This window comes from Myotis myotis, unplaced genomic scaffold (assembly GCF_014108235.1).
Source record: "Myotis myotis isolate mMyoMyo1 unplaced genomic scaffold, mMyoMyo1.p scaffold_m19_p_10, whole genome shotgun sequence".
NCBI lineage: Eukaryota > Metazoa > Chordata > Mammalia > Chiroptera > Vespertilionidae > Myotis > Myotis myotis.
The window spans coordinates 18,115,119-18,130,862 of NW_023416314.1; the positions used below are offsets into that span (position 1 = coordinate 18,115,119).

At 37.2% G+C, this 15,744-nt stretch overlaps 1 protein-coding gene across 1 annotated transcript in view; it reads right to left on the bottom strand.

The window, feature by feature from the left end:
- The window catches only part of CNTN5 (contactin 5), a gene marked incomplete at its 5' end in the record, with an annotated part of 450,105 nt that overhangs the window by 303,248 nt on the left and 131,113 nt on the right, over nt 1-15,744 (bottom strand). Inside the window, one exon of the mRNA XM_036323984.1 lies at nt 11,598-11,801. Coding sequence (XP_036179877.1) covers nt 11,598-11,801 — 204 coding nt within the window. The remainder of the gene's footprint in view (nt 1-11,597; nt 11,802-15,744) is intronic.

Below are 15,744 nucleotides of genomic sequence, written 5' to 3' on the forward strand. Positions count from 1 at the left end.
GGTATGTCTACTTTGAAGAACACAACACTTTTTAAAATACATGCGTTTCAGTACATTTGTTTAAAAAACATAAATCTTGTTATTTTATGACAAATTTGTGAAATATTTCATTGGGGTGACCTGTGGAAAATACACTTCTTGAAATATTACAAATTACTTTCCAGAGAAATTGTTTTAGAACCCTCAATATCCTGGATGTGATTTTTAGCACTAGATAATAAAAGTGATCACACAATAAGAATATAATTTAATAAAGACAGATATAAATAAGAATATAAATTCAATATCCTTTCAAGGTAAGGGAAACCTTAAAATATCTGCCATAGAGTTACTCAATTTTTGAAAAATTAACTGAGATGAAATGTGAGAATTAGTTCAGGAGAAAAATAATGGAAGGAAGTCATTTTAAATGATTCATAGGGAGACTTAAGGTTATTTTTAATACTTTATTGGATGCTCAGAGAAAGTCAGGTAGATCATATTAAGAACAGAAGTGCAAGAAGGGAAAGTGTAAGGAAAACTGGTAACCATAAAAAAATGGGCATCTTAATAATAGAAAGATTGAGAGTGGCTTATTGAAATAAAATAAAATGCCAGACCTTCCCTAACCTGACTGAACATAAACATTTCTGGATGCACTCAAAAACAAATATCTCTAACGCAACTTCATGTCCACTGAATCTGAACATCTAAGGGAAAGACACAGGAATCTGAATTATTAGCAAGATTCTCCCCAACATGACTCACCTTTTGTTTGAAAATCCTGTCTGTTTTGAAGAAGAGCTTTAAAAATTTGAAGAGGTATGTAACATTAATAAAACAACAACAAAAACAAAACACACACACAAAAGAATACCACCCACAATATGTAGCAAGTAATCACTAGAGCAGTAGTTCTCGATTGTACTAAATGCATGAAATGTCTGGGAAGTGCCATGGAAAATGCAGATTCCTGGGACTTACAAGGTGAGGTCAACTTGCGTGCAGTTCTTAAACTACCTCTTTCTCCCAATCTTCTCTCTGAAGAAATACCAGGGACAGAGTGGCCCCACCAGTGGAGTCAGGTGGTGCCCTTGAAGACCCAGTTTCTCCTGAGACCTCTTGGGGAAAGAGTAGGTCTATACAGTGATGGCGAACCTTTTGAGCTCCGTGTGTCAGCATTTTGAAAAACCCTAATACAGTGGTCTGCAAACTCATTAGTCAACAGAACCAAATATCAACAGTACAACGATTGAAATTTCTTTTGAGAGCCAAATTTTTTAAACTTAAACTATATAGGTAGGTACATTGTTATTAACTTAATTAGGGTACTCCTAAGGCTTAGGAAGAGCTACACTCAAGGGGCCAAAGAGCCGCATGTGGCTCTCGAGCCGCAGTTTGTCGACCACGGGCTAGGATTTTATTTTTTGAAATTGCCTGAAGGATGCAGCCTTTAGAGGCTGATGGATATTCTTAAAGACACTACACAGTCTGCTGGCTTAGTACAGTTCAGGGGACCTGGGAGAAGCAGGGCTCTCTCTTCTTAGGGATGAGAGAGCTAATGTAGATTTAATTATCTCTTGTACTTTCAGATGGAAGAGGACTGCTGGTGTCCTTTGGGGAGGGAGGGGAGCAGTGACACTTCTGGGTCTCAAAAAGAGAACAAATTTATGGAGAATTTGTTCACCTTACAATGTTTTTGTAGGTAAAAATGCTGATTTCTAGGATTGGTCCAGAGATTCTGATTGGGTAGATCTTGGGTATACCTCAATATTTCCATCTTTTACAAGCATCCTAGATTATTCTCATGCAAGTGTTTGAGGATCACACTATTAAATGCTGGTCTATTAGATATTGTTTTATAGACTTTCAAATGCTTTTGAGAAATTTTAGTATTCAATGTTATTTTAAAAAAAAAAAAAACCTCAAAGGAAAAACAGTGAATTGATGTAATGTGGAGGGATGATGTCTTGTCGTGACTAGTGAAATACCTAGGTATGGGAAGCATGTTGGCAAAACAAAATAGACCTCATGGGTTGAGTTGGTGGTGGCATTTATTGATTATTTTGGAATGCATCTTAATGTGGGAAGTATTTTAATATGGGAATAATAAAATCTCTAAGCTTTCAGGTGAACTGAGCTCTACTAAAGTAGTGAAATATTAATCTGGAAAATATAATTTCTATAAAGATATTACATGGTTGTATGGATTAATATTATCAAAGTGGCAGATGAATTTCAAAATGGACAAACATAAAAATGCTTCTATAATAAAATTCAAACTATACTTATTATATGGTAGATTTTATTCCTGTTTATTGTAACTAACCAATAGATGTCATTCAAATACTTGCAGGCAGAGCTAGGAGTTCAGAGGGCATCTCAAGAAGAAAGAATGAGAACAAAAGGAATGGACTCAGAAAATTCTGGGGTAAATTTTGAATGAAAAGTGACTGAAGACAAGTGATTAAATATAAAACTACTTCCAAGGCTATAGCCTGTCCCCCAACCCTTGTGAAATCCTCAATTGTAGACAGAGGAGTTGAATTTACACAATAAACAATAGCAAAACAAACACTACAATCATAGTAATGATCTTGGAAAGTAGTTCTTAACTGTTATGACCCCACACACTAGTGAAAAGTGGGAACTGAGTTATAAATACTGTGTTAATAGCTAACCTTTACTAAAGCTGACTGTGTAACTGGCCCTGTTCTAATAGCTTTGTATGTATTAATGCATTGAATCCCCACAATAACCCTATGAGACGAGTATCCATGCTATCCTTATGTCCAGATGAATAAATTGAATCACAGACAGGTTGTTTCTTGTCCAAGGATAAACCTAACTTTGTAACCAATTTACTTTAAACAAAATTAATCAAAATAGATTCTAGTTTAAATCAATGTAATGATGCCACTCTCATGAACTTTACTGTTAAGCCTTCTTGATTGAGGGTGAAGGAGATGGTCTTTCAGCTAGCTCACTGCCACTGCAACTGCAGCCTCTGCTTTCTTCTACAGCCTGGAATGTGGCGATACTCTAGAAAGTGCGCATAAAGAGTGAATTGTAGAAAAATGCAGTTAAAAGCCACTGATTTAGACAAGAGGTAAAGAGCGCTGTAGTCTGAAATAGAAAGGGGAGGATGGATGAGAATGACATTGGAGATGTAGAATTCCAAGGGTTTGCCACCCCTATGGAATATGTAAGTAGTCAGAATATTAGGAGGATGCTAACTGATCCAGAAACATTTCTGTTTGATGTTTAGAAGAAAGGTGATCTTACTAACAATACAGATATCGGCTGGGGAAGTTCTGGGAAAATTCTAAATTGGAGACAGAAACAGAAGTGCCCCCTAAAGAAAAATAGTTTAGATGAGTCTCAGGAGCAGAATCCTGGAGAAACACCTACATTTAGAAGGATAAGCCTCCTTAAATCCTTTCTGGAACAGTATAAGCAAGCCAGAAAAATGGATGAATGGACACATCCAGATGGACTGTGAAATGGAATGACTGACTTACGGGTACACTGAGAAGAGATAGTAGAAGGTACAGATGAAACTGTCCCAGTACTTCAAGAAAATAAAATATTCTTATGTTTAAACAGATTGCAAAAAGGTAAAACATGATGAAGGCTGAGAAAGCGCTGATATATTTGATTAACAGATATTTGACTGATTTTGAGGAAACACCCTGAGCAGTGCGGTGAGGCTGAATGCCAGCTTGCAGATTATTAAATGAAGAAATGAAATATAGCAACAAAGACAGTTTAGGTTAGTCTGACAATAGGAAAGTCAGACTAGAATCGCAGAACATATATTTTCTACCCTTACAAAAAACAATAACTCAAAATTCATGTTTGTTATATTTAGAATTATATATTCACTATTACAATGCCAGTTTTCAAAAACTGATATCCTTTGGGATTTTTCCCCCTAAATAACAATAACAAGCTTTCATGTTAGAAACCAGGAAAAGGCCTAAAGTAGGTACATTTTTAGGAAATTTATCTTATTTGTAAGCACTTATTAAATCTACAAAGTTTTAAAGACATACTGAGAGAGTTGATGAAATAATGCACATTGTTTTTCTTGATAATAATTGTTGTCTCTATGGATAGAAGTGCAAATTGCTTTTATAAGTCTGTTTGAGGAGAAATTGAACTGTATGGAATGACTGTCAAGGACAGCTGAGCAAGCAAAGTATTTATCTTATTCAAAAATGAGCCAATGATTTTTTGATGTTTTTATTTAATTTGTAACCCGTCAGCATGATAAGCTTCTGAGAGAGACACAGAGCAAAATAAATAAAAGATTAATAAAAGCCAAATAAGTTTCTATATTCCTGCAAATTTTGACATAAAATCTTGATGTATTCAGCTTCCTTTGAATAGTTATATCTTCTTGAGTAGGAGTGTTATTGTCACCAGCTTTCCAAGTCCCCTTGAAACGATGCATAAATTGAAAATTCTGAACAAAGATTAGAAGAAAAAGTCTCCTGGGTTTAGAGCAGGATATTCAACACATAAGGAGCAAAACTTAGAAGAGAAAATGGAAAAATAAGTACCCAAAGCCATTCCAATTGTCATATTTCTTTGTGATAACCACACTGGTCAGGAAATAAGAGTGACTTTGCTGCATCATACTGCTTGAGTGCCAGAACAAATTTCAGGGATCAGAAACAGATTAACACAGAATTCATTCAGTCTGTGCTTTTATCTGGTGCAAAGCAGCCAGAGAGAATTGGGGTGGAACAAAGGTACATGTAAATTGATGCTTATTCCATCAAATGTTATTTTTGACTCAGTGACTGTGATTTTAGGTGCTGAATTACTATCAGAATGCAGTTTAACCACCAGTTCTCTGGGGTTGGAGGTGGATAGGAACCCTGATGTGTAGCCTTTGATGCTTTATGTTGTAAATACTCCCCATGAAGACTGATCTGAAGGTACCAAGAAGTAAAGAGATGCACATAATCAACTCTTGGGAGATGGAACAAGCAGTACCCAACACACTACTCAAATAACCACAAATATTCACAAGATGGGTAAGAAAAAATGTGTCCCAAATTTTTGTTCGTATTAATTTTTTCATGATTGCTGTAATAAAATACCACAAACTTGGTAGTATAAAATGGCATGCAGTTATTTTCTTACAGTTCTGAAGTCCAGAAGTTCAAAATCAGTTTCATTTGGCTCCATCAAGGTGGCCTCTCTTGAGGGCAAGGCCACCTTCCCTCTGAGAGGCTCTAGAGCAGCGGTTCTCAACCTGTGGGTCACGACCCCTTTGGGGGTCGAACGACCCTTTCACAGGGGTCCCCTACGACCGTCGGAAAACACATATATAATTACATATTGTTTTTGTGATGAATCACTATGCTTTAATTATGTTCAATTTGTAACAATGAAATTGGGGGTCACCACAACATGAGGAACTGTATTAAAGGGTCGCGGCATTAGGAAGGTTGAGAGCCACTACTCTAGAGAAAACCCATCCCTTGCCTTTCCATCTTCTGTTGCTGCATTTGTTACATTCTTTAGCTCAGGGCCCCTTCCTCCATCTTCAAGCTCATCACTCTAATCTCTACTTCCATCATCACATTGCCTTCTTCTCCTCTGTAATGAAATCTTGTTCTGCATCCCTCTTGTAAGGACACTTGTTTCTATATTTAGGGCTGACTCTAATTAGCCACATAATCCAAACTAATCCTGGGTGTCCTTAATGACATCTGCAAGGTCCCTTTGCCATATACGTTAACGTTCAAAGTTTCTGGGAATTAGGATATGTACATCTTGCGGACCACTATTCAGCCTAGCACATTCTTCAAAGCATGCCATTTTAGAATATTTTTCCATGGCTCCTAGGACCTGCATTACTCACTAGTAAATTAATGGAGTTAATTAATTGATTATGTAAGTAGGTAATTCTGTATACAATTTCCTTATTAATACACTTCTTGCCTTAAAAAGAAACCTGTTGTTTACATATACGTACATTCTCAGTTGATGACTTTGCTTGTAGTTCATTAAAAGACAACAACACGCCATTAGACTTTTCACCACCAAATAGCAATTTATCTCCCCACTGTGACAACTGATAAATTCTCTAACAAAGGCAATCTTTCTGCATGCATTCTAAATGTATTCCCACTCACTTTCTCAAGTTGCTTCTTCAATGATTTTTTTCTTCTTTGCTATCCAACTCCAGGGATGGGAAAAGGGAACAGGGGCTGGCTCTGATTTTGTTTTTTGTTTTTTTTCATTTCTTGTTTGTATTATCCTCTCTGTACTATTATAGAGCCACTTTAAAGAAGGGTGCTGAATGTGCTTCAGGAAAGAGAGGGATCTTGTAAGAGAAGATCCCATCTGGATGGAAAGAGGAATGGGGGGCCTGGTCCTGTACATAGTGGGCTGTGGGAAGATGCTCTGTTATATTTTCTTGAAGAATTAAACCTATTATCAGAATGTGGTGGCCATTCCTATTTTTAGAAATTCATTTAATTCATTTAATATCTTGTATGATATTAATAGAACAACTTCAACTTCTTTTTAAAATATCTGCTTGTGTATATCTTCCATCTTTTTATTCTAATACTTGTAAAGTTTTTCAGACAATGCCTCACATGTAGTAATAAAATATAATTGTTGATTAAATAAAAATAAAATAAGCTAAAATTTTTCCAGAATTGGGCTAGGGACTCAAATGAAAGGAGAAATGAAATTGCCATATTTAATACAGAGAAAGTGAGATCCTAAAGGGAAAATAGAGGCCACAGTGTTGTGTGGGAAAGGCAGAGGTATGTTGAGCAGAGATATGAAAGCTTGGTTAAAGAGAGATGTGGTTAGAGTGATGTGTTTAATAAATGTTGCTGTGTTATGTGTAATGTCAGCACCTCATTCGTTACTCTCCACACTATTAGTAAAAATCTGTATAAATGTTTTTGGAGATAGATTTTTAAATTTGTTTTTTATTGTAATGATATATGAGATGGCCTCATGGGGCACTGAAGGAGGGCAGGCAGATCCTAGGATGCAGTGTTATATTCAGGGACATAGCCTCCTTGTATTATATTGTAAATTGCATAAGGATGGTCATTATATTTGTTTTCCCCTCTGCTGTACCTCCACTATATAAAAAAATTATCGGACACATGGTAGGTATGCAATTTACTCGAGTGAGTGTGTGAGGATAATTTTCCACAGCGTCAACAGAGGAAATTCTGATCATGTCACTCATGCACTTCAGTCTTCTAAAGCTTCCTCATCTACGTTTAGACCTTTATTGTGGGCCAGTTAAAAAAATCTTGGCCCACATATCCACTCCTGCAACTGCCACTGCCACCAGGTCTGTGCAGGTGCCACCCGTTTCATACGATTGCAACTTGAGGGCACATGCAAGTGCACAGAAATGAACTGACTTTGGAGCCACCTTCCTGGAATGGGAGATGAATGCCCATGGATAAGTCTTCCAAGGACCTATTCTGAGTGCATTTTGTAAGGCTCTGGCCCTGTGGGCTCAAGCTCCAGCTGCCTGTAGAAGTGGTCATCTCCATGATGCAGCCCACCTTTCCACTGTTTCACTCCTCACCCCCACTCCAGCCCACATTCCTGCTTTCTGGGATATATTTTTGGGGAAAAAACATGCAACAAAACTACTTACAAGAAAATTTTGTGTCCAGCTTTGCTTTAAGAGAATCCAAGACATTTCATAATAGTTTTAAAGTAAAATTTTCTTTGTACTTGAGAGGAAATGATTTGCCTAAGTATATAGCCTCTACTATTTTTAGAAATGACTATTGTTTTTTTCTTTTTTTTTCAGGGAAGTATAAAAACACAATGTTCTTGAAATGACTTTTATAGCTAACTCTATGGTCACAGCAGATTAAGTGTAATTTTTATATTCAAACCCCTGCAGAGGTGTTTGCCAAGTCTGCAGAAATATCTACTCTGATGCCTGTCTCTGCACGGAGAGGTTTGTAAAACCCACCAGGAAGTCCAGCCAACCGTGGTGCAATAAATGGATTCATCCACAATTGTATTCAATTTTTATCTTAGACATAATGTCTAATATATGCCATCTACTTGGGAAAACATTCAGGAGTGTGTCCTTTTGAACATACTTTTCAATTTTTTTAAAAAGAGAGATCAAATAGTGATATGGAAGTTTTGGGTTTTTTTTTTATTTTTAAAAATGATTCCAGTCTAATAGAAGCCTTTTTTTAGCATATTAAAAGTTTCTTTTTTTTCACACATTATCCTGGTATAAATTCTGTAACCACTCAACAGTTCAGTAATTCTTAAACAGAAACTGTTAACTTAGAATTGTATGTAAATGTTAAGTATGAGAAGTTTGGAAGTGGTCATGGTTCCCCTGTATGTAGAATTGGTTCCCTTTAAAGGTGGGGTGAGGAGAAGGCTGGATACAGTGTGTTGAAAGTCCCCTCAGCTTTTTTTTTTTTTTAAATCCTCACCCTGATTGGGAATCAAACCCACCACCTTTGGGTGGACCTGAGGATGCTCCAACCAACTGAGCACATGGGCCAGGGCAGTCCTCTTGGCTTTGATATGGGAGCAAGGAACTGGCTGTCAGGCTGTGGACACCCATCTGCTGAAAAAGCTTTTGCCCCCAGGCCATTGTTCTCATTAAGAACTCTAGCTGTCCAGCCAAAACCGGTTTGGCTCAGTGGATAGAGCGTCGGTCTGCGGACTGAAAGGTCCCAGGTTCGATTCCGGTCAAGGGCATGTACCTGGGTTGCGGGCATATCCCCAGTAGGAGATGTGCAGGAGGCAGCTGATCGATGTTTCTCTCTCATCGATGTTTCTGACTCTCTATCCCTCTCCCTTCCTCTCTGTAAAAAATCAATAAAATATATTAAAAAAAAAAAAAAAAGAACTCTAGCTGTCCATAAAAAGTGCATCCATGTTGTTAAGAGACAACCCTATGGTCTTTTTGCATGTAGGAAAAGGAAGAGAAGGGATTTCAATATTTCACTGAAATAGATGTTCAACATACATACCTTCAAACCCTACTGTTCAGTCTCATTTTTATGTGCACCCTTGACTGACTTTGATTTCAGAACTTCTTCAGGCTTCCACTGGGCACATGGTCTTCAGCCCTTTAAACTCCTTAGATCCCTCAAACTTTATTCTAAGTTTTAGTTTCTCTACCTGTTTAATCCTTTAACTCACATCCTTATTTTTCCAGAAACTGTTTATCAAAATGTCTTATTTGTTAGTGAACTGCTTGCTCTCCTTCAGCATCCTCACCCATGACATGGCTTTGTCTCCGAAGGTCTCAGAGGGTGACAGGCACCCAATGCAGGCACCCCGTCCACCATCTTGAGCTGCGCTCCCTTCTCTCCTCATTCAAACATGCATTTCCATGGCTTCCTTGACTCTACAATACTGTTTTTTCCTATTTACTCTGGCTTCTTATCATTATCTTTGTAGGCTTTGCATTCATTACCCTTCCTTTAATGCAATTTGTATTACTTAAGGTGTGTTCCTAAGCTCATTTCTCTTTATCTTATACTCTTTGTATGAGCTTTCTTAACCATACTGATGATTTCTTTAACTTGATTAAAGAAGAAATATCGATATTTTCTAGCATTATATATGAACCTCATCAAGGAAAAAAGGAAAAGTTAAAAAGAGTGGCTTTAAGGAGTGGGATTTGATGAGAGGAAGAAATTTTTGTTTTTGTTTTTGTTTTCTCTCATCCACAATTATACCATTCATTCAATATGGATATACAGTATTACTATGATTAAAAAAAATACACATTAGTAGGCAAAGAACGACCATGGAAACAACAACCTTAGATAATTTACAGAAAGGAAATGTAAATTTTCTAACCTCTCTCAGAATCTTAATTAAGACTATCATTCAAAAAATGTAATTGAAATTTAGCAGGCGTTTTCCATATCTTTCTTTTTAATTTAAATGCTAACTTTAAAATACCAGTTTCATTTTACTTATTTGTATTTCTTTAATGAGCCTTTACATATTATTGCTCAACTCATGATTCTTTGAAAATAAAGATGTTCACACAAAAAAGGTAAATAATTTGAACTGCCTCAGTAAATCCAATTACTATGATGACTGAAAATAGTTTCTTAGTTTAGTGACATGGTATTGGTGACGTAAGAAATAATGACTAATAGTGTAATGATCTGAAAAGGCCAGAGGGAATGAAAATCAACAAAGATAAAGGGATGTCCTTATAGGAGGAGAAACAAGATCTCTATCTCCATTAAGATAGGGGGAGGGAAGAACGATATGAAATAAGATGTAGTTAGGTCTGAATTTTATTAGCAGGAAGATAAATTTTATACTTATATAGTTTTTGTGAAGGGATGTTGGCTCATAGTCCAGTTTAAGGAAAGTTAGTAGGATGGAGTAGCAATGTTGAACTCCCATTTGCAGTTGGTGATCATGATCCATGAATCATCACCCATTCAGTGAACTATGTCAAAGCTTCCTCCTACTCCAGAGTCCCATGTTTAATTAACCATAATATCCTGGCAAATCTACCTCCTTGAAATCCCAGGCATGTCTCCTGCTTGCGAATGCTATTACCACTGCTTCCATTCTACTTCTCATCACCTCTTGGCTGACTGGTTTCAACAGACTCTAAATTGGTCTCCAAAATTCTGTATTTGTTTCTCATCTATTCCTGTGTCATTACTTTGCTGTGTCCCTTCATCTCTCTAATATGAGCTTCCTCATCTCAAAAAGAGCTACTGCTTCTATACTTTCTGTTAAGATTATTACTATTATAAGTACTTGTATTATATTTACTATTAAATCTAAATATATAAGATGAAAAGCTAAGTTGTAAGCAAAATCTTGTGATATAACTCTGGGCATACATTCCAGCAGCATATATTCTAAAACCAAGCATCTGAAAGAGTAGTGTTAAAATATATTATTTTTTAAGCTTTATAATAAGCACTTTCAAATTTACTTCATAATATGCATTTATAGATTTTTATTGCATGACAGAGCAAGCCACATATCATATATCAACTGTAATATAGCACATGACTTCTTTAATGCAATGCTTAACTGTAAATGTCTATAAAAATTTGAAGATCCTTTAGATGGCAATACCTATAATTATAGAATTATCATATCTGCCTGCACTTAAAAGTTAAAGATCCAACTATTCCTATTATTGGAAAAGTAATAATAACAATTATAACTATACCATGAAATATTAAAAGCTGAACATTCAATTTGAAGGTAACTAATATAAAAATGTAATGAAAAGTGAACCTATAAAATGCTCACAATTAATGCACATGTGCTATATAGAGGCAGTAAAGAGCAAAGAGCTGTGGAGTCTTTGCTACTGTTCATTTTTCTCACATTATCTCTCCCCTTTTTTGGCATTGGGAGGCATTATGTTTATTATTTCTCATCCATAGATCATCAACTTCCTATGTCAAAATTTTTATTCTAAGGTATGCATAATCTCAGACCAAAAATAGAGTTTCTAAGTATGGAAAATGCCTTTGTACTTTTTTGTGTGCTAGGTTCAAGGGTTTAGCAAAACACTATTACATCTTATTTTTCACCTTTGAGGTGTCTGATGTTTCAATCAGGGCCATGCAACTTACCATCATTTCGTAGAGTGAGTGGTGTTGGAGGACTAAGTACTCGGGCATTCGTCACTGTGTTTTTCACCAGACAAATATAGCTGCCAACATCCGATGCTTGGACTTTAGAAATATAAAGGTTGCCTGTCTCCTGGGAAATGAACCGCCGACTGTCTTCCGCCACAAAGGAAGGGAATTCGTTAAATACCCAGCTATAGATGATCTCTGAAAATACACAAAATTTAATTGTTGAAATAGATGTTACTTTACTAACAGTTAAAGCTCAACTAACAGAGCCTTTACTAAAATGTTAGGCATATTTCAAGGACATACATATTTGATCCATTAGATCCAGATGTGTTTAAAGGACTGTTGTTTTAATGGTTATGGAAAGATCTGGACTATTTCTTAAGAATGCTCAGCCTTTACATATTCATTTATTCATTCTATCCAAAAGTTTTTCAAGTATGTGTTAGATGGTTGACACTATGATAACACTAAACGTAAAAAAGATGAGGAGAGTTTTCCATTCTTAAAGATCAGTCTAATAGAAGATAGTTACCCGGACCTATAAAACATTGTGGAATCCTATCTAATAATAGACAAACATGGTAATTGACCGTACTTTTGCTACACCTCCCATTGGTTAATCAGTGTGATATGCAAATTAACCCAACCAAGATGGCGGCCGGCAGCCACGCAGCTGAAGCGAGCAGGAGGCTTGCTTGCTCCAGTGATGGAGGAAGCCAAGGTTCCGCACCAGCCGTGGCCCGGCTCTGAGCTCCAAAAGCAACAAAGTTTAAATTATAGAAGCTAAACAAACCCCAGATACCTGCTCTCAGCAGGCCGTGGCCTCAGAGCTGGAGTGAGTAGGAGCCAGCTCTCAGCTCCAGTGACAGCAACAAAGTTTCAATTATAGAAGGTAAATAAATCCCGGAATTTAAAAAAGAAAAAAAGAAAAAAAGGAGAGGCTGGGAGCTTCAGTTGCCAGCCAGCCTGAAAATGGCCCTCAGCCCCTCACCCAGATTGGCCAGGCACCCCAGTGGGGACTCCCACCCTGACTGGGACACCCTTCAGGGAAAACCAGCCGGCCCCCACCCGTGCACCAGGCCTCTATCCTATTTAGTAAAAGGTAATATGCAAATTGACCCTAACAGCAGAACGACTGGGAATGACTGGTCACTGTGACACACACTGACCACCAGGGGGCAGATGCTCAATGCAGGAGCTGCCCTCTGGTGGTCAGTGCGCTCCCACATGGGGGAGCTCTGCTCAGCCACAGCCAGGCTGATGGCTGCCAGTACAGCGGTGGTGGTGGGAGCCTCTCCTGCCTCCTCAGCAGCACTAAGGATGTCTGACTGCAGTTTAGGCCTGCTCCCCGCTGGCAAGTGGACATCCCCCGAGGGCTGCTGGGCTGCCAGAAGGATGTCTGATTGCCAGCTTAGGCCCAATCCCATGGGGAGCAGGCCTAAGCCAGCAGGTGGTCATCTCCCGAGGGGTCCCAGACTGTGAGAGGGCACAGGCCGGGCTGAGGGACCCCCCCCTCAGTGCACAAATTTTTGTGCACCGAGCCTCTAGTAAAGTAATAAAAATATATATTCTATTCTAAAGAAAGCATGGGAAAGGGATGCTTAAGTAATCACATCTATCATTGAAAACTTCCTGAATTAAGAGACATCTGAGCTGCATTCATTCATTCATTTGTTAACAATATTGCTGAGAGTCATGATAGACCAGCAATGTTCTAAGTGAAAAAATAAAAGGTGTGGGTTCTCATGGAGCTTTCATTATAGTGGGAAGAAATAAAAAATACAAGGAAGTGTATATCAAGTGATGATAAGTGCTGTGAAGAAAACTAAATCATGTTAAGAGAGCTAGAGCATGACAAGGATGAGAACATGTGAATTTGTATTTGAAAAGCTCTCTCTGACTACTGGATAGAGAAGAGCCAGGCTGAGGACAAAGCAGGGCATGGGGGAGGGGAATCAGGAATAATAATGTCTACTAGTCTAAGAGGCTATTTTCAAAATAGCCATGAAAGCTGTAAATAATTTGGCCTAGAATGGTAGCAGTAATGGTGAAGTGATGAGAAATGATTGGTTCTGATAAAAATGTGGTAATAGGAATTACTGATGAATTTTTATAAAATGAGAGGGAAAAAAAGAGTTCAGGAGTAAGACTTTGGAGCTGAGTAACTGAGCAACTGGAAGAAAATATTTATCTTTATTGAAATAGAAAGACTACAGAAAGAGCAGTTCTTTGGAATGTGGGTGAAGTAAAATCAGTTTAAATTAGAGGTTAAATTTGTCATACTATCTAGCATACAATTGAAAAGGCAGTTGCATGTCTGACTATGGAGACCAAGGGTTGTGTTGGTGTTATAAGTTTGGAGTTTTAAAAGATTTGTTGGAGCTGGCCAGATGAAGAGTTTATTGGGTGCTAAAGATATTCCAGTAAAAGGAGACAAATGAGGATGGCCATTCAGACAAGGAGTTGGATGGTAAGAATGGACCACCACAAACAGTTTTGGACTATTGGAGTAAAAGCTTAAGGAAGGGAGTGGTCAGAAAAAGGGTTGGATTTATTGGAGAGAAATAAAATTACTAAAAACAGATTAACATGGTGTATATGTTACATTAAGGTGCTTGTGTCTATCTTATATGCAGGGTGGCACTACTGAACATTCGTCAGCAAAGGGCTGTAGTTGATTCTGGTGATGTTGGATTCAAGTAAGAGCAAGGCTGCAGGAAAAAAAAAAACAATAGGAAAATATTGCATACAGAAATGAGAGCTAAAAAATTTTGAAATATAATCATTATTATAACAATGAGAAGGATATTTGTTCAAGAAATATACTGGAGGTAAAACACACTAAGAGACAAATAGTCCAGGAATATTATCCTACCTTCTTTGAGGGACTGGGTAGAGGATGGCAGAAGTTCAGGATGAAAATACACAAAATCAGACTGGTTTAAGGAGAAAGACAATCAGTTCACTTTTGGGCATTTGAGTTTGAAGTGTGTGAGAGAAACCTGGATAAGGAGTTCTAGTAATTGACAAATATATGTTTGAAGCCCAGGAAAGGAAATCCACAATGAAAGTTAAATTTAGAAGTTGTCAGTATATCGGTATAATCGAAACCACGTAAGTACTAATAGATGAGATTAACTAGGAAGAATAGATATGGTAAGATGATGGTTCTCTGGGAGGCACAAAAAAAGCTAAATAAAGAAAATGTGCAAAGGGTGAGAGTAAAGAAATGGTTGCAAAAATTCAAATAGAATAAAGAAAATTCAGTGTCATAGGCAACAATGGCTTATCCATTTCAAGAAGGTTAATGATGTCAAATAAGTCAAATAGCCCAGTTACATAAAGAAAACATCACTTAAGATTGGCATTTGGAATATCACTGAATGGCAAGTTTAACAGATGAGTGGGGATTGAAACTAACTGAGTTAACAGAAGATTGGACATTGGAAATATTGTGCGTAGCACTGAAATCTCAATACATATTATAATTACCTATGTTATGGTTGAAAGAGGAGATTCCAAGGTCCTCTTTCACCAGAACTATTTATTTAGTAACAATAATTATGGCAGGTTCTCCAATAAAGTTGTTTCATTATAACATTGATGAGATGTGTTGGACTTTAACTCTCATTTATATCAATTAGCTTATAGTAAAATTTGGTATAGTAGTTTCACTTAAAGTTGTTTCAAAGAATCTATCTACAATATTAAGTGAAAACTTTACTTGGGTTTTTACAAAGACCAACATGTGATTCTAATCTACAATAGGTTTTAGGAAGCCCTATTTCATTTCATGCCATCCTTTTGTTTCCCTTCCTTTTCTCTTTCTCTTCCTTTCTTCCGACCCTCCTTCCTTCCTCTTTTTCTGTCCTCCAACCTGCCTGTCATCAGTAGCTAAAAATACATTTATCACTCTGGCCCTGCCTAGGTTCCAGTGGGAAGCTTGGCATTTAATCGGCCTTTTGAAATACTCAGCAGAAGCATGAAAATTATCCACCCATATTGAAAGCCAATATATCTAATTTCAAAACTTTATATATGGATCAATTAACTTAGAATAGAACACCTCTGGAGCTATTACCATTTAATTTTTTTTTTTTTTGTCTCAGGCTAACTCTTGAAAAGAAAGAAACATTTT